At 43.0% G+C, this 19,577-nt stretch overlaps 1 protein-coding gene across 1 annotated transcript in view; it reads right to left on the bottom strand.

The window, feature by feature from the left end:
* Window positions 1-19,541, bottom strand: part of CAPN3 (calpain 3) — a 33,212-nt gene extending 13,671 nt beyond the window's left edge. Inside the window, exons 1-10 of the mRNA XM_074824206.1 lie at window positions 16,652-19,541; window positions 9,692-9,761; window positions 7,721-7,839; window positions 6,945-7,078; window positions 5,683-5,851; window positions 4,898-5,038; window positions 2,364-2,447; window positions 1,879-1,964; window positions 1,060-1,137; window positions 439-599 (exon numbers count right to left, since the gene is read on the bottom strand). Of these exons, the coding sequence (XP_074680307.1) occupies window positions 439-599; window positions 1,060-1,137; window positions 1,879-1,964; window positions 2,364-2,447; window positions 4,898-5,038; window positions 5,683-5,851; window positions 6,945-7,078; window positions 7,721-7,839; window positions 9,692-9,761; window positions 16,652-16,945 (1,336 nt within the window). The 5' untranslated portion in view covers window positions 16,946-19,541. The remainder of the gene's footprint in view (window positions 1-438; window positions 600-1,059; window positions 1,138-1,878; window positions 1,965-2,363; window positions 2,448-4,897; window positions 5,039-5,682; window positions 5,852-6,944; window positions 7,079-7,720; window positions 7,840-9,691; window positions 9,762-16,651) is intronic.
* Between the last annotated feature and the right edge of the window lie 36 nt (window positions 19,542-19,577).

The raw sequence follows: 19,577 nt of genomic DNA, 5'->3' as shown, positions 1-19,577 counted from the left end.
GTGGCTCCCAAGGGAAAGGTTAAAATTGGCTAATATGTATATATCATTTTTAATGTATTATGGTTTTACATAGTTCTAAGAAAACTGCACAACAAAGGATAACGAAGAACTGTCACCTGACAAACTTCCAAAGCACCTAAAACTATCAGAAAGTGGATTTCCCAAGTGAAATCTGTTAGAGTGAAATATATCTCTTCTATCTTGGGGCAGTGTTTGAGCAATGACTTTTCCTTGCCAGGCCTACCTTTTGGGCTTACAAGGTGCTGTCACAATCATAGTGACAGAAGATTTCCAGCTATAAAATTGCCTGCCTTGTCCACTGAGGAAGCAAGGCTTTTTCTATGGCCAAGCATGGATCAGGCTGTGGTATAACTTTGCTTGTGGGATCTAATACAGGCCCCATCAAAGAGGCCATATCTCTCAAGACCCATTGCTCACCTGGATAATTGCGGCAACCTCCAGCTGAGCAGCCTCTCACCCAGCGCCCTTCATTGACGGACACAGTCCAGGTTTGGAGTTTATCAGCTTCCAGAGTATCAGGTGTGAGGTTACAGATCTCGAGTTTTGTGAAGTGCCTCATGAAATCTTCAAATGATATCCTGGAGGAATTGAGGGGAAACTGAACCCAAATGGATGTACATGGTGGGCGGTTGTCTGAAAGATTCTGGTGAGATGGAGGAGGGTGACCAACTATACTGCCACTATTAGTGCAAGTTTGGAGTGGGAGCGCCATGATTTCCTAATGCATTTGGCCTGCTGGTTGGTCAATTAACACAGTAGGTATAGCTCCAAAGTGGGGGAAACTGGGCTGAGAGGATGGTACATAGGAAGGGTGATGGAAAGCTTGTGGAAGTGTAGCATAATTAGGACTGTGCTGGTAGCACTCAATAAACACTGGTGGGAGAAGGAGGGGATCACAGAGCAGGGTTTATTGGGAATATGAAGGGAAACAGGGATTACTGCAATGACTTTAGCAGATTTAAGTAGTACAGTGTGATTAATTTTTGCTATGGTTGCATATCTCCTAGAGAAGCACAGGTTTTTGACTGATATTCTCACCAGAACTCCCCATCCTCCACGATCTTGTGCTGCAGGCGGATTTTCTCTGTTTCATTAATGAAGTTCCACTCCTCTGACCTTCAAAGGAGCAAACAAGATAGATTACGATTTGCAATACAGTTTTCATTAAAATTTCTACTCTTTACTGTAGGCCTCATACAGTGGAAAGTCAAGAGTCATCTTGCTACATCTATATAATTTTTCCTTTGTGAGCCTTGCAACCATTTATTCTCAATGTTACCTTCCTCTCCGCATGCCCAAATAAAAAAGCATTTATCCTACCTCTCTCTGCCTTCCCTTCAGACTTCCTCCTAGCAGCTGTCAAAATCTGCTGAACTCTGTTTATTTTATTTAGCTTGAAGAAAAAAAGTGTTTGCAGACTCTCACTGCTGGAGTAGCTATTGAAATTCCTTTTAGTAAAGCCTAATGAGAAGCTTTATCCAGACTTGCTCATGTAATGACATCTTGCTTCATCCAGTTCTTTCGTGGCTTAAAAGATTTTTCTACTGTCACACTTTGTTTTGAAAATGGATGTTGCTGAACTTGCTAGACAGTAAAATCTAATTGACTGTGCTATTGGGCTGGGCTCTCTTCATTTCCATTGATTAAAGCCCCTCTTGCCATCTTTTTTAGGTATTCTTTTCTTTTTACAGCTTCAGCTAAGCACTCAACTGTGATCAACTTCAAAGTCCATGTGTCAAAATTACAGCAAAGACAATTCAGACATGTCATCATTAAATGTTTGGTTCATTCACAAGCTGCATGAAGGCAAATAAAGCTGCAATTGTTTCAAATCACGTGAAGCTCCGTTTTACTCACTTGTCACTCCAAGGTCCGTTCCATTCCACCTGCCCCCAAGGGTTTCTCAGCCTTACCAGACGTATTTTTTCCCCTTTAAATGTTGTCTAATTGAAAAAGAATGCAACAAGAATAGACTGGGAGTAGATTCAAAAGGAATCATTCTGCCTGTCAAATAGCTGATACCAGCTCCTCCAGTGATGGTGCTTTCCTGGGCCATGCCCAGCCTGACCCTCTTGGGGTGAGTGCAGGAAGGCTGTAAGACCAGGAGGTGGTCAGCTGTGGCCACCTTTGCCCAAGCAGTTGAATATCCGTTTCCCCAGAAAGCCAAAACTTGGACAGGTTTGTTTCTCCACAAGGCTTTCCTTCATTTAAATATAAATTTTGTTTCCTTAGCTCGTAATTTGTTTTACTTTTCCCCCCCTCATATCTCTGTTTGGCATGCATTGTGCTAGGCCAGTGCAGACCACAGCTCCCCACAGCTGGAGGAACAGGACTGTACATACCTCTTCCACGGCTGTGACGGAGTAGGCATGACCTTTGACGAGCCCGCAAGACATCCGGGTTTCATACTGCATTGGCACTATGGTCTGTTAGACACACAATAAAAACTTATAAGAGTCATGCAAAGCCCAGCTGTCTGCTCTAAGGCAGGTATTGCCACCCAGGGCTTTTGGAGGGAGGATGACACTGTTCAGGTGTCAGGGTTTCTTGTTTTGTTCTCTTCTTTGTGTTTGCCAAGGTGACCAAGCTTAGTGTCTGCAGAATTAATGTTGTTGGTTAGAAAGGAGTGAAGCATGAACTAAAAAAGGGAAAAGTTAATAATATAATTTGGAAAAGACATTTTGTGATTTATTTTTCCCTTTGTTACCGCTTTTTGTACTCGCAACATGCTACCGTATAGGATGCTTAATCAAAATAATTAATTTTCTATTAGTAGGACTGTTCAGCCCTTTCTGGGATAGTATGTTCTTGTATGGCTCAATAAGGTTATTACATATTAACTGGAAACATCAGAGCAGATCAGCACCTAAACGAATATTTTCATCTTTACACGTGGCTGTTATCTTACCACAATGACATTAAAACACCTGATTTAATACACTCTTCCTATTAACTTACACAACTTTTAAAAAAAATAATTTCCTGTGGAAATGTACGTTTTATTCCATAATTGTTAAAATCCTCATGACTGAAATTTTTTCCAACTGACATTCAGGAAGGGCATAACTTTCTTCAGCAATGTGTTGCTCAGGTGTAAATACATTTGCTGTCTTGGTAAGCAACTGTTAGTGCATCTTGCAGATTTTTATTTGCAAATCTCAGACTGCTGTTTGTCTGGGAGATTAAGAATTGAGAGCAAGAGGGCAGGTGCACACAGTCTACTGTACTTGCAGGAGAGATGACCGAGAATAGTGGGAAGGGAAGGGTCTAGCACATGCAACGTGGACCATGTGCGAAACTTCCCCTCCTCCATTATGTCTGTCACTGAGAGGTGACCACAAGGCCCTGCCAGTAACTCTGCCATCCCTTCCTGATGCATCTGAGGGCATGAAAAAGGCAGGGCTAGAAACAGAGAATTAGTAAGGTCACACAGATACATTCTCAGCTTGCACAGGGAGGATCTCATCCAAATATTTCCTGGCTGTCGCAATTATTTTCCATTATTTCCCCTCTGCTTCTGTTTCTCTTTTTTTCTTGCTCCTGTTTTCATACTCTTTATGCCTATAACCTCATATCTATTTCCTTTTTTTCTTTATTTCTGTTCATGTTGTTGCCATCATTACGTACCAGAACCCCATTTTCTCTTTTCTGTTTAAGAATATTAACTTCTGCTGGTGCCCTAGGGCAATTTTCTGAAGTGCTTCTGAAGCCTGCACTACCTGCCTCTTTTCATGAAGAGTCATGGTTTTTTTTTTTTCTGGTGATGGCTCAGAAATGTGTAATAACTGGCAGCAACTATAGAAAGAGTTTTGCAACCTTCCTTCAGCAGACAGTCACTGGGGAGGAAATTCCCCCCAAAACATGGGTAATTTGGACAGCCATGCTTGCAAAATAAGACAGTCATACTAGGCTTTCTTGAAGAATTACACAATTTCAGTCTTTTAGGAAGACTAAATATGGGTGTCAAAAAAGGAAAAATCATCTATTTCTGCTGCAAAGGCAGAAGACAGTTTGCACAACCCAAATTTTTAGATGATGTAATTGTGAAGGTTTTTTTGTTTGTTTGTTTATTTTTTTTTTCCTCTGTAAATCGAGAGATGCAATTTCATTGTCATGGAAATGCAGGTCCCTAAAGGGCAAGGTATGACAGCTGCCTGACAGAGAGAAGGAGAAGGCAACGAGTCCCTCTGCAGATTTGAAAGCTTTTTAAATTAACCAATATGGGATTTTTCTTAAATAGTTGTAACATCCCTCCCTTTATTTTGCTAGACACTTAGGTATGCTGGAGTTACTTTGTATTTCATCACATATGTAAAACTCAACATGTTTTTCCTTTTCCTTGTTAGGCATTTTAAATGAGGGATTTAATAGCAATAATCTAAAAGAAATATCCCGAGAGCAGACTCCCCTCCATTTGTGGGCAGAGCTCTATAGCACTCTGTCTCAAAATAAGTTCACCGAGTACTTTTGTGCCTGCAGTGAGAGCTGTGCAGAGCTTGCTTTTTTTTTTTTTTCATTTCACATCCCCCACACAGTCAGGGATCTTGTTCTATTCTAGTATTTTAATTTTCTTGTTCTCTTCATCCTTTGCAAGTGAGGGACTTGATAAAATCCACTAATCATTCCTGTTCTGGAAATTATAAGCCTGTGCCACAAGCCAACAACCGTTTGCCTCAGCATCAGCAAAGCCCTCTAGTGTTTGAAAGTGCTGAAGTCTTTTAATACATATGTCAAATAGCAAACATAAGAACATGTCTTTAATGTTGGGATAGTTCAATGAAGCCAAATAAGGATTTAAAAGCATAGGTGATATGTTTCTCTAACTGTCTGTAAATAAAAGCACTGTGAAGTCAACCGCTTCTGGAGACATACGAACCCAGGCTGGCCTCTCATCTGTCCCCTGGTAGTCTACAGTGGAGTGAGTCATCTGTGCGTTTTCTAGATTCTTCACCATCCGAGCGATCAGTTCCCCAATGTCACTTCGAGGAGCTGATCCATAGGAAAAGCCTAGGTTATCCTGGTACAGAGAATGGAAGAAAAGTGTCATGCACAAAGATGAGGCAGGGAGAGAGAAGAGAAATGATACAGGAAAGGTGAGTGGTAAAAGATAGCCTAGATAACTTCTCTTCTCCCTCATTATCTCCATGCTTATCTACAGTGGTTGATAACACTGGTTGTTCTCCTGCCTCTACTGAAATTTATACTCCATAATGGTTATTGAAACTAGTTTTTTTACTTTTACATTTACCACAATAAATGAAGAAAATCTAAGGCTATGCTGGCAGCCAAAGGGTTAATTTCCTAAGTGTTTGAAGGCTTAACATCTTTGACGTGAAGACTTGTGTCTTCACAGAGTTGCAGCACCCCCATACTCATCTCATTTTACTGGGTGAGGGCCCTGAGGGTGGGAGGTGCTGCTTTTGCCGATTGCACCCCTTCTCTCCACCTCCATGTTCTGCTTCTGTTTGTTTCCGTTTTGGCACTTGCTATTTGCTAATGGGTGCTGTCTAGAGGAGATCACTCCAGCTCCTAGAAATGGATGTTTGCTATGTGGACTAAATCAAGCAGTTCCAAAAGGTGACATATGTTTGGTTACAGATGGAGAGATCCCTCTCCTCTGTCATTTCTTATGGCTCATCTGCAAAGTTCATATGGACTCACATCGATGGAGCTGGCCATGAGGGATCCTCTGTCAATGGCATGTTTCATGATTTTATATATATCTTTAGGGGCATCTTTTATCTCATAGAACTCTGTGACTCCTCCGGTGAAGTCCTCCATGGCTTCAGTGGTGTTGCCTCCTTTCAAAGCTTCATATGACCCATGGAGTCTTGAAAAGAGAAAAGAAAGAGATTTCCATTTACACAGCTAAAGATAACTACCTAAATATTTACATCTATCTTGTGTGTGTATCGTAGAATGGTTTGGACCTTAAAGACCATCTCGTTCCAACTGCCTGCCATGGGCAGGGACACCTTCTACTAGACCAGGTTGTTCAAAGCCCCGTCCAACCTGACCTTGAACACTGCCAGGGAGGGGGCAGCCACAGCTGCTCTGGGCAACCTGTGCCAGTGTCTCACCACCCTCACAGTAAAGAATTTCTTCCTTATATCTAGTCTAAATCTGCCCTCTTTCCATTTAAAACTGTTACCTCTCATCCTATCACTACACTGATCAAGAGTCCCTCCCCACCTTTCCTGTAGCCCCCTTTAAGTACTGGAAGGCTGCTGTAAGGTCTCCCCGGAGCCTTCTCTTCTCCAGGCTGAACACCCACAACTCTCTCAGCCTGTCCTCACAGGGGAGGTGCTCCAGCCCCCCGATCATCTTCATGGCCTCCTCTGGAGCTGCTTGAGCAGGTCCACGTCCTTCTTATGTTGGTGCCCCCAGAGCTGGACACAGCACTGCAGGGGGGGTTTCACAGGAGTGGAGCAGAGGGAGAGAATCCCCTCCCTTGACCTGCTGGCTACGTTTCTCTTGATGAAACCCAAGATATGGTTGGCTTTCTGGGCTGCAAGCACACGTTGCTGGATCATAGTCAGTTTTAAAGTATCAATAAAGTATAAGTAAAGTATAATAAAGTATATTAAAGTGTAAATATAGATATGTAAACACATATACTAAAGAATTCCACAAACCATTTGTTTGATAACCCACAAGTTAAATGTGCCACCTGCACACATAAAAAAAAAAAAAAAAAGGTGTGTTGAGAATCAAATGTAGACCTCTAAATGAGTAGTAAAACACCCTATAAAATATGTTTTACCCCATCCCCAATTCTGAGGCATGAGAATCTATGGGAAAAGGCTCTGGTATGTTCAGAGTCTCTCTACGTGCTCATTTTAAGTCCTGTACACAGTGATTTAACCACCTCCCCAGCCAAAGCCTTGGCAGGGAGCCCGGCACCATCTGGCAGGTTGTTTTACTTTGCGTAGGCCTTTTCCAGGAGGGCACTCCAGAACTCGTTGCGCTGGGAGGACTTGGTAAAGACCAGCTGGTTGTTGTACGTGGGTAAGCAGTCATCGATGATGACATCCACCCAGTCTCCATAGCGCCAGAACTGAATAAAGACAAACAGAAAAAAAATCTGGGTTGACTTGGTGCATGGAGGGGGAGCCTGGTTGAAAAGCCAGGCTGAGAGAGGACAAATGTGGAAATTAACTGCTTCATAATGTGGCAAAAAGCGATGGCCGTTGGGAGGGAGGCAGCCATGCTGAATTTCTTCAGGCAACGTGTGTGGGACAGTGAGAGGTCCCTTAGGAGAGCCAAGGGAAACGTGGAAAGCAGTCAGTCTTTTCTGAATAAGCGGTTCTTCAATAACTTGTTTTTGACAGACCAGCTGCTTGTGGGCCTAAAAATAGAAGCTCTTGCCAACTGCCCACGTGTCTGTGCTGGCTGTAGCACTGCATCTGAGCAGTGAGGCAGGACCAGGCACCTGCTGCCATCCCTTTCGTGCAGGACACAGCGATCTGCAAATGCTTCCTTGGTGGGTTAATGGTCCCTAGCTGCCTGTATAGGCTGGCCCTTCTGTGACTGCCCTGTTGGAAGAGTTTGGGGTGAGGCAATTCAATCCCTCTTTCTTCCCCGTTGTCACTCACACTTCCAAAGGGTGGAGAAGTGAGAGGGAAGAGTGTGCTGAGAGCCAAGTTCTCTCTTGGGTAAATACAGTTACATCTGCTTCCTACTAGATAAAGGGACTCACCTGGAAGTGAAAGATGCCAGCATAATTTTGTATAAAGGACTGGTCATGAGGTATGACTCTACAGAGTAGCTTTTTATTCAGTGTCAGGCAGGCAATGGCAGCCAGGAACCAGCAGTCACCTGCAAATGAGGAGAAGCAGCAGAGAAAATGAAGGGACAGAGCAACTAGAATCAAAGGGAAAACCTGAGATACCGCAAAGTGGCATGTTAATTCTCAGTAGAGCATTCCACTGTCTTTCAGGAGAGGGCTCTTCTCCATGTGTTCTGCAGTACTTTAGCACTTCATCTATTTGTGCTCTAGAAATGTTCAATGGCATCATTCATGGCTAGGTACATGCCTGTTAAATAGATGATATTCCCTCTAATTTAGAAAAAAACCTAAAATCTGATGAGCACTGTTACCTATGTTAAGATTTCCCTGTCCCATGCAAATGCCTATCTGACTTCCCACATTAGTTTTCCTTCCAAGCTTAGGACAGAGACTAGCTGAGAGATAACTCTGTGGCAGGTGGAGCTCTGTATAGATGAGGTTCAGTCCCTCATTTTCGTTTTCTGCTCTCAGGATAACCCACTGTTCCAATCATCATTCTGTTGGGCCTCTTTCCTGCTTCATTTCTCTGACACGTTTTCTGCCTTTTGAATCTGTGTCTGCACTGTTGTAAACACCGTCTCCTTTAGCACTTTTCAGTTCCTCCTTCAGACTCTTGCACAAGTTTGCTGCCTCTGTGGGAACTCTGGGAAGGTGACTTTCTCTTATAGTACTTCTTTGTTCAGCAAAGGATGCCTCAACCCTTAATTAAAACCTCATAGCTGCTACTGTAAGAGAGGTTATTGGGTAAGCTTGCCTGAACAGTGTGAACTAGTGAGGTGAAAGAATTATACAAGGTAGTGAAAACTAAACCTGGTTGCAGGGAGTTGTAAAAGAAATTTATGAAACTGGTGTATATATTTTGGAAAGCCAACTCTATACATATAGCAGTACATTCTAAGTTACTTATTTCCCCATAGGAAGGATGTGGGGTCCACTGTGACCAGTAGTTTTCTAAACTATCCAATGGTTGGCAGTGGTCAGAAAGATAAATAATGCTATGAGTAGCTGGGGAAGGAACAGAAATCAAAAGAGAGAACACACTGTGTACACAGATTCATCTGTGTCCACACCTTGACAACTGTGAAGTTCTGGTCATCTCAAAAAGAAAGGCAGTTTTAAATAAATGTTTAAAAAAAAAAAAAAGAGTACTGGGAAGGTGATGAGGACAGTTATAAGCACAGAACATAGAACATCCCTTAAACAAAAAGATTAACACACATGAGGATGTATTATCATAGGAAAAAGATCACAGGAGAAGTTATAAAGCCATGAAAAACATGGAGAGCTGAGTGGGGAATGACTACAAAGCAGTGCGGGTGAGTGCCGCATGGACGACTGTTGCAGAGGCATCGCTTGTACCTAAGTAGCGGCTCTATATATCAAAGTATCTTTGAGCATCTGAGCTTAAGGTCTTCAATATAGGGGTTGTCCTTGAGTACAAGGCACACTTAACTGCAGGCCTTCAGAAGCTCCTGTCTGGAAGTAACAGGACTAAATACCTGAAAAAATACAACAGTAGCTGATCAGGTTTTTTTCTCAGTCAGATAACTCCTCCTCTTTATCTCTTATTCTTGTCTTAACTAGTTTTGTCCCTCCTCAAAGCCTGAAACACAGGCCAAATGGTGTTTTGTAACACACTCATGATATTAGTTCATGAAAAGCAAAACACCCTTCAAAGCATCATTCGCTTAAAGTTCTTCCCTAGATTACTACTCGGCAGGTATCAACAATTTGCTATAGAGAGAAGGAATCAGCAGATCTGTAGTGGTATACTGAGACAGAGGATTTCAAATATCACCTTGAAAGCAAAAGAAAATTAAGTGAGAGCTAAACTATGATGCAGACTTCAAAAAGTGCAGAGTTGGAGTAAGATTTTCATACCTAATTCTCCTTGGCAGATATCTGTTCTGTTGGCTCCCCCGATAATAAACCGTGGATTCTCACATATTTCCTACAAAATATAAACAGATGGATGAGCAGGAGAAGCATGCATTATGATGTCTGTTTGCCACAGAAATAATGGCCGGTTTAGGACAATGTTTTCCTGTAGGATAGTTTGTGGATATCAAAATCTCTTGCAGAGTTTTCAGCTGCAGAGTTTTGCTATGAAAATGTTCTGGAATCTGGATGTTCCAGTCTTCAAACAGAGTTTGCTCCATGTATCTACAGGGTTTAATAGCCAGCCTGGGGGCTCCCTCTGTACGGGGTGCAAACACATTAAAATAAGAAGAATAGGGAAAATATTTTTCTACACAATAATGAAAAAAACCAAAACACTGGAGGAGACAGGAGAGCGGGTAGGTGGAAGGACCATCATTTTAAATTCTTTAAAAATGACTGCAGGTTTAAGGTCTCCAATTTACAGTATCTAATATGCTGGGGCATTAATAGGATTGAAGAATGCATTTCATCAGGAATGAACTTCAGTAATACTCCTCCTTAAAATATGTTTAATTCTCAGGAATAATCAGTTGCTGGTTAAGAGATTTTATTCTTTTCCTCATGTTGCAGTATTTAATCACCAATGCTGCATTCAGAAATGTATACAGATATCATCTGTCTCTGAGGACAGGAAGGTCTTCTTTTGTCCTGCACTTAAGACAATGTATTGGATTTGTCAGTATTTACATTAGTACAGAATGGGCACAAGATACTGTACAGGCATAAATAATTAAGGGACTGCTGTAAGGAGGGAAGGACCATGTAGGAACTACCAGAGAATGAGGTGGGACTGTTGCGGGGCTACAGCGAATCTTTTCTGTGTGGGGCAAAGACCGGCGGGGTATAGGAAAACCAAGGGAAGGAGGCACAACCTGTGCTACAGAGAAAAGAAGTCCCCGCTTATCCCATCTCTCATATTTATTAGTATGGGGAAGAAAAAGAAGATGCTTAACTTTTGGACCCATCTCTTGTGAGGGTAAGGAAAGAAAAGTATTGCAACCTGAGGACCGCTTCCATGCACAGCTGCAACTGGGGAAGAAGACAAAGTATAGTCCAAGAACCCAATCTGCTGGAAGAGGCAGGGCTGGAGTGGGAAGGAGAAAGAACAACTGACAATTGCTTGTGTGGCAGTGCAGGCAGCTGGTGCTACCTCTGTGTCTAAAGCTTTTTTCCCATGGTCATCAGAGTAGCCCTGGATTTTCCCAGACTCATGTTTCAGGTCTAGTAGTTTCACTTGGCTTGAACCCGCTTTTTTGCTCCTTCACAGTAATCAGCAGAGTTGCTTTGATGTAAATATTTGGATTAGTCATATAGCCAGATAGAGAGGCCAGCTTCCGGCTGCCCCCCCCAGCCACCTTATTCTCCTCGAGGGAGGGAATGGAGCGGTTGTCCTGTTATTTTGGGCCTTGGTCAGCTGTCCTGGAGTCCAGTTCTGTCAAGGCAGCTGTTTGAGATGCCTTCATGCTTTTCTCCACCCACTTGCTTTGTTGAAAATATTCATCCTCACATTGCTGTGGTGCTCTCCTGAAAACCAGCTGTGAAATGCCAGGTTTCTGAATTGCATTTTTTCAACCTCTATTACTGTATTTTAGCTTGATCCTGCTCCTTTTGAAGGAACAAGCTCTGAAATCCAGCATGCTGTGTTTTAGATGAAGGTAGTTAGATGCTGCCTAAGTGTTTCCAGACACTAAATGTACAGCAATGATTGTTCCTTAGAGCAATTTATTGCGTCTTGGGCTCGTTTGCTTTGGAGGATGGTTGGTAAAGGAATGCAAAGGAGGGAATTGTACAATTGTCCTATTGGACTGATTTAGCTATGACAGAAATGCTTTTCTTGCATTTCTTTATGGTGGCCAGATGCGTTTAGTATACTGTGGATATGCTTTTAATATTGTATTACTCTAGTTCATCTCCAGCTGTGCTAGTTGTGCTGAGTACAGCCAAAGTTACAGGAAAAGATTTCAAGGTCTTCCAAGGCTGATGAAAAGTACTCAGTCAGCAGAGCAAGACAACTTGGTGTTCAAGGTGGCAGGTCTGTCCTTCCAGTCTTCCTGGCTCAGCAAGGGATTGCTCTTCATCTCTTAGGTCAAGTTATCACTGAGAATCCCAATAGGCTGCACTTCATTGATGCAATGATTCATCTAGAAAGAGTCTCCTCTGATCTGAGTGCCTCAGACTGCCTTGGTACTATGCAAAGCACCTTTGTGTTCACTGGGTTGATTCAGTTCACACTAATTTCTTTACAAAGAGTCAAAGTTACAGCAAGGGAGGCAGAGAATCCTGAGAAAAACCCATTAGTAATGCATGCTGCTTTCTGGGCAGTGGATACTTATGAGTTAATTGGGAGGGAGCACTGGCAAATGCAAAGGTAGCATGCAACTAAAAAAGGCATTTGACCTTTGTTATATTTTCATTAGCTTTTCTTCTGTGTCAGGAGAAATCCTCCAGTAAACTTATACTGTTGCAGCAAAAGGCATTCATTCCTTTAAAAATAAACTATGGTATTCTAAGTAAATTCCCTAAACTGCTCCTATCAAGTAGAGGAAGCATCTTCTTTGGCCTGCCTAAGACAATTTGTAACCTCATGCTTCTCCTTTGGCCTCTCACGGTCTAGACCGTGCTATTAAATGGCTATGCTTCAGACTTCAAGGCAGAGCTTGATGTTGTCAGACACCAAGCTGGTTTTAGAGGTTCAGAGTTGGATTACCCTCATCTGAAAGTCCTGCCTTGGTGGCACTAAATGCCATCTTTGCTTTGTGGTACTGCCCGCAGAGGCACATGTTTTGTGATTACTAAATTCAAACAGCTTCACACCTGTGCAGCAGATGATCTGAGTGATTAATTTTCATTCTAAACAAAATCCACTAGTCTGCTGACTTGATTTTATTTGTATTCATTTATGAAAAGAAAGCTCATCCTGCTGCTTTTCTTGGCTATGGAGAGGATTATCATAGGGAAGCCATTGAAACTGGCAGTTGATGCTGTGACATCCTGGCTGTGAGCAAGGAGAATGACAATGGTACATTTGAAAGCACAGTGTCACGGCAGAGCCTTCCTATTAATGTCCTAGTGTCATTAGATCCAAACAGGACTGCAGCAGGACCTCTCAATACTCTGCATTATGTTATAATACAGGCTTTTTCTCAGCTCTCAAAGATTGGTGACCTCATCCCTGCTCTCAGGTGAGAGAAGCTCTGGCAGGCACTATAGGTGGGGGAGGCTGAGGCTGTTAAGAAAGCTTAGCAGAGCCCCTCACTGAGCTGGATATAATCTAGTGCAGGTGAGAATGGCTCTTTGGGCTTCTCTTACCTTCTGTGTGTGAGCAAATGATTTAATATTATGCATTAACTGAGGGGGATTTTATCTCCTCTCTACGTACCTAAACCACGCTCATGCATACTCTGAACAGAGACACTGGATGGATCCTGCCGTCTTTACTCAGGGAAACTTTCAGGGCTGTCACTTGGCTTTTTCCCAAATTGAGTATTAGGAGGTCTGCTCTGTGCAGAGCATGGCATGGCATGGCAGTCACTAGCTGGGTAGAATTACAGGGGCCTTCTCTCTGCCCCCATGCCAAGGCTCACAGTTGCCCTGTGTGGCAGCCGTCCTTCTGTTGGTAAGGCACAAGACCAGTCCTCGTGCCCTTGCAGCAGCAGAGGCCAGTCGTTTTGGGAGGTGGCAGAGGACTTGACCTCTGGGTAGCACCGACTGCAAGAGAAGAGCCTGTAGGACCAGACTCATGAGAGAAAGGAGTAGCTCTGGGGATGCGATGCTGGACGCCTCTCTCCACTTCAGTAACTAATTGCAGGAGCCCCAAGAAAAAGGTCGAGTCACAGCACGGCCATTGCCAGGAGAAGCAGAGAGTGCCCAGGTCCTGGCAGCCAGAGCTGCCCAACGCTGGGCTCAGTGGGCGGCTCAGTGGGCACCTCAGCTCAGAGGTCATGGGAGTGCCATCCATGTGACTGGCTTGCCATGGGATCCTGGGTGCAAAAGCAGCCTCATAGGCTTTCCATACACCAGCACAGCGTGCTGAGAGCTGCAGCGAAGCAGCACTGTTCAGCTGAGGAACGGCATCATCCTTGGTGCTTGGTTATTGCATTGGTAACTGGCAAACGTGTGCCTAATAGATTAACTTTGTGATTCCTCAAATAATGCTCAGAGCTTCTGGAAAAACTTGCACTCAACAGTCCCATGTGGATTCATGTCATCACAAATAATGCTCATTTAAGGCCAGCACTAATCTTTCATGTATATTATATTCTCAGACATTAATCTCGTGTAGCAGGGTGGGGAGCTTGGGAACAAATTGATTAGGTGGCATGACTAAGGTGACTCAGGAAGCCAGAGGCAGTCAGGAACAGGTTGCCTATTTCCCAGCTCTCTGTTTTAAATGAGATCTTAGAGCATTGATCACTTGTTTATTTGCTATTTCCAGGGGTATGTGGCATGTACAATATGCTATAGAAATCAGGGAAGGGATCTAGAGTGAAGCCAGTGTTAGGGTATTCTCTCAGGACTTCTGAACTGTCTGGTATTTTGTTTTCTTTCAGAATACGTTATCAAGTCTGATTCAAGTTTGACCTGAATTTCAAAGTGATTAAAAATTACCACTTTATAAGACTATAGTTTATAAGATAGTTGCTTTCTTTGCCAAAAAACATGCCATTGCAGTTTAAGAACAGAAGTTGTCCATATCTTTACAGACTATTAAAAACCATGGCCTGTGCAGCTGAATCTTTACATTTGCTGCTTCAATGATTGCTTTGATCTCTTAGCAAAATACTCTTTAGCCCAGTATTACTACTTCTTATTCATTTTGATGATGTTCTGTTAACGTGTCTGCTGTGGCTATCCGTGTATCTAATATTATCAGACAAGTCTTCCTACCAGCGCTAAATAACCTACAGCTTCAAAACCCAGTGAAGCAAAGTCCTGCATCAATCTGAGATCAGCACCAATAGATACAGGTCTTTTGCATCAGCACCCAAGAGAAGTCTGACTTTGCAGTTGTGGTGTGGATGACGAGGTAGGGGACACATCATAAAAGAAGAAAAGGTTATATGTGAGTCTCCCCTCTTTGGGGACCTGCTGGGTACAGCAGTGACCTGAATTACAGGGTTTGTTTTAAAACAAGCACATTTGCAAGAGTAGGCACAGGCATCTCTACAAATCAGGCCCGGTGTGTCCCTGTCAGGACAGCCATCTCTGCTGGGGTCAGGAACGACTGGATCCATGATCCCACAGCATGCCAGTACTTGGCCGGCGCAGACTGCAGCTCTCTGCATCTCCTGCCTCTGCTCTGTCTGCAGCTGACACCACAGATACATCAGGTGAGTGAATGCTTGTGTCAGAAGAACACAGATAGCTTTGATTTTGGTGTTTAGGTTGTATTTTGAGTCTTACACATCCCCAGTTTGTTGTTGCTACATGAATAATAAGTATGGAGCTTCCAAACTTATTTGTTACTGAGTGGCTTAAAGAAGTATCTTTGGGTAGAGACCCTGAAGTCTGAACTCTGCCAAAAACAAGGGCTTGATCTGTGCATGTTCAGGTATATTAGACAAGTTTGAGGTTACATTGTGCTTTTTTAAATGTTTTGATGCTTTCCTATATGCACACTTGCAGTCTGTCTGCCCCGGGGTGTGGGCACTCATCCACTGTACTGCTATCTCACTTTCCTCTCTGTAGAAATAGGGGAAATCCCATCCCTTTAAGATGACTGACTTGTGGCTGCATTTAACTCATTCATCTGCATTTCCAGGCACTGATGCAGCCGTGGTGATGATGAAGGAATGACAGAGCACGTATGCACAGGGCACAGCAGATGGGGGACTCATGTTGCTCCCTCCACATTGCTCACATTGTTGTGACAGCAGCACGTGGCCTTCCCCTGCGCCTGTAACAGCCACCCATGAGAGCTCCTGGTCTCACTATTTAGTTACGTTCCTGTGGTTAGGAACCACTGACTTTGCCACTGAAGCACAGATTTGGGTGTTGGGGAAGTATGGAAAATCTAGAAGAGGTGGCCAAAAACTGCCAGAGAGAGGGAGATGAGGAAGCTCCTCAGAACCACGTCCTCGCTGCCAGATGGGGGACGGCGGGGGCCAGGGCAGTGTCCTGGGGGCTCCCTCGCTGGAGGGGAGCAGCTGCCCAGCAGGAATGACAGGGGAAGAGGATAACTCCTCCTGCGGCAGGACAGGGAATCAGTTGGGAATGGAGGAATTAGTCCTCTGCCTGTGAGAGAGACTCAGAAAGAAGGGGAAAGAAGAGGAAGGCTGGCTGGGGAATGCCCACAAGGTAGGAAAAATAAATGGGATTAGTAGGCAGGAGTGAGTCCTCACAGTGATTACAACACCCACATTCATGGTGAGTGGATAATATGTTAAACAACCTTTGTAAGTCTGCTAAGCAATGTTGGGAACAAACAACTGAATAAAAGCATGGTTCAGACCATAACCTGTCCTTTTATTTTCACGGATTAGGAAAACAGCAGACTACTAAAGTAAAGCTGTAAGTGAAATAAGGTAGTGTTTAAAAAATAAGCCTCAGCAAACCCAGTAACTTGTTGCAGAATGAAAAGAATTTTTCCTTGGTAGTTTCAGACAAGAAAATCCCTAGCAAATCAAGCAAGAAGAAAACTAAATTCCATATTTCTTTTTCTACATATTTCATTCCATCTCTGTTTGTTTAATTTTGGTTTATTGTATTTTAGTCATTATATACTCACTCTCTGAGCTTCCACAGCTCTCACTAGTTCTCTTCCAGGAGAGCTCTAAGGAAATACATTTCCAGCTTATTCCCTCCACCTCCCCTGACACACACTTTCTGCAAAAATGTAAGCTCAGGGTGAATACTTCAATTTACAGAAAGTAAAAGGCACTCAGCAAACATGTTACTTACACGTGGTCTTTTCCATTCGAACTTGATGGGGATTTTCTGGCTATAGAAGAGGGAGGACTCATTTGGTGGGAAATCAGGATCTTCATAGAGAATGTTTTTCTCCAGGCACTTCTTGTGAAGCTCTTCATAGGTCTTCTCCTTTACTCTGATAATGGGCTGGTTGCGACTTATAATGGCAGAATAAATCCCCCCTGTGCCCCCACCTGCACCTTCGGTTGTAGTGCTAATAGTAGTGCTGGGAACTGACCCAGCAGCTGTCTGCTGAGCCACAGCTGCATTTATGGCGGACGGCATGGGAATCAAGCTTAAAGCAAATGTTGAAAGAAAGCAAAATCTTGCAAAGTGGCAGGAAATTTGAGAAAAGAGGAAGTTGCTGTGTAAACCGCGTTTTCTATCCGTTGAGTCTCCTAGTCAAATTTGCAAGCAACAAAATTCCATGTGGTTGAACACGTTGTGCATCCTCTCAAAGGGCAGTATTTTGTCATAAGAAATAGGAATTTATTCCTTGAGGTGGAACAAGATGATCTGTTGGCTAACTCCTGTGCCCGAGTTGTAGTATCTACAGCATGTGCGTGTGCCTGCCCTGTGCGTATAAGCATCCAGAAGTGACAAGCTTTAACCCATGAAATCTAAAAATAACTACAGGCAAAGAGTGAGAGAGAGGGAAAGTGAGAGGGAGGGGTTAGTGAGATGGTGTCAGTCTTCTGCGCAGCTTGAGCGAAGGCCAGGCGTGCTCCTGGGACAGGCTCTGTGCACAGGCTGGCTCCTGGTGCAAGCAGCTCATCTCTTCCTTAAGTAGAGAGAACAGTGAAACTGGAAGCTAAACTCCTGCTGCTTTGGGAATGTACTTATGTAGTGCTGCCAGCCAATAAACTAGTCCTGACGCTCCTGAAGGAACTGTTGTGCTCAACTTGTTGTTTCTACCCTTTGCTGCAGAAAAGATAGAGATTTTTTACTAGTAGAGAGGATTATCTGAAGACACAAGACACACTCCTAATGGTAAAAAAGGTAATAATTTGATGCTACTGAGGTCAGGTCGATACCTGCCAGCTGCATTTGGCTCCTCTAGAGAGCAGCTCGCCAGCACAAAGATTCAGCTGGTGATAGCTACCTCCCATGTAAAAGGCTCCTTTTCACATAGGGATAAAAGAGTTTATAAGGGGCCCAGTGTGGAAACTGGGATTTTCTCTCCGTGTTAGGATGTACCAGTTTTAGAGCAGACATCTGACTTTGCACGTTTATTTTGTCACACAACAGTGGGATAAGGGACAAATTCAGAGTCTCTGTGAAATAAAATCTAAACACATGTGGCTCTTCTCTATAACCCAGTTCTTTAAAAGGTGACATTGTTTTGTGTCAAGAAAAGCCCCCTAACACCTTGATTTTTCTATGATTGGGAAATCTTAAATTACACAATGACATCAGTGTTATTTTTGCCTAATGACACTAGCCTCTGGACTCTGGCTCATATACACATTGCTGACCTTCTGCCCTAGCACTATGGCGTTCTCCAAAGCACTGATTCTTTTTTCTTTCTGAGCCATTTGTTTGGTTTACACATTTCAAATGAACGGTACAATGGACAATCTCTACAGGTCATTAAAAAAATTCCACTGAGAACTTTTAAAGAAGGTAATATAGTTGGCAAGCTTGACTAACCTCTAGGAGTGTTAATCCTCAGTCTTCTAATGGTGGCCTAAATCCTTTTCTTTTTATCATGAACACAAGCCTTCTTGCACCAACAAGGCAATCGGAAAGGACAGATTCAAGTGTTCGTGGAAATAGGAATGCAATTGCTTCAGGGTGGGTTGTCCAGATGCAGAATTGATGACTTCCTCATTACATTTAGATGCAAGGATTGCAGGTCTCATATCTGACATTACTTTGCAGGACAGCTTGGCAGAGCCATCTGTCACTCTTTCCATGATATTTCAAGAGCAACGCAAGTAGTGAGATGCAAGGGCCTCTCACTGCACAGCTTCAGCAAAAGTGCTCATATTGGACCCTGTGCATACGTTCTTTCTTTCATATTCTCTCTTCTTGCCCAGTACAAAAATTCATCTATTGCATCTCGTACACAGAGTTCTCTTTCGGGAAGAATGTCAGTAGTACAGGTGTGATATTTACCAAACTCCTTGTGGGCTGCTGGGGAGGACCAAGTGAAGAATCAGCTGTGTTTTCTTATTTCTTGGGATGGTCAGCAAGTGTCAGGGTATGACCTACTGCTACAGCTAACAGTTCAGCTAGTGCCTGCATAGGGAATGGCAGCTGGGCATGTACTTCTCATAACGCCATGTTGCTGTTTAGGGATGTTCAGGAGTATTTTGTGGTTATACCTGTTCAAAAAACAGTTTTTCCTTTTCTTATTTTTCTACTGGACAGATGGTTTTGCTATGTAGGTCTTTTTTGTGAGAAACAGCAGTTGCTAGTAAAAGACAAATGGTGTCTTTAAAGAAATACAATTTACCATAGAGAAGAATAGACATGCTGTCTGCTACAAACAGCAAAATAAACCCTTAATTAGGAATTAAACCACTTTTTGTGATGGAATTTCTTGCAAGCAGAAGTACCCCAACAGCTGACCTGTTCAGACAGAGCAAAAGTGAACCACATGGATAATAATCTATTTAATTTTTATGAAGTTTTATCTCCAGTTGTTTTCACTTATTGAATTCAATTACCTTTTTTGTAAAGATATACTATAAATTTATTTCTTCTTTTATGGCATAAATATGTGGGAAAGTATGTGAGTTGCTACAAATATCAATGTAAATTATATTCTTTGAAATTTCTTTCCTCAGACATAGACACAACTGCTAAATTTTTCAGCAACTAATTCCTATCGAAATCCACAGAAGTTAGGCACTTCTTACCACTGAAAATTTGACCCATGAGTACTTACTATAGTGCAGATATACTGAGGGCC

This window comes from Strix aluco, chromosome 4 (genome assembly GCF_031877795.1).
Source record: "Strix aluco isolate bStrAlu1 chromosome 4, bStrAlu1.hap1, whole genome shotgun sequence".
Lineage (NCBI taxonomy): Eukaryota > Metazoa > Chordata > Aves > Strigiformes > Strigidae > Strix > Strix aluco.
The sequence above is the reverse complement of the archived record's forward strand: the minus strand, read 5'-3'. Positions and strand labels throughout refer to the sequence as shown.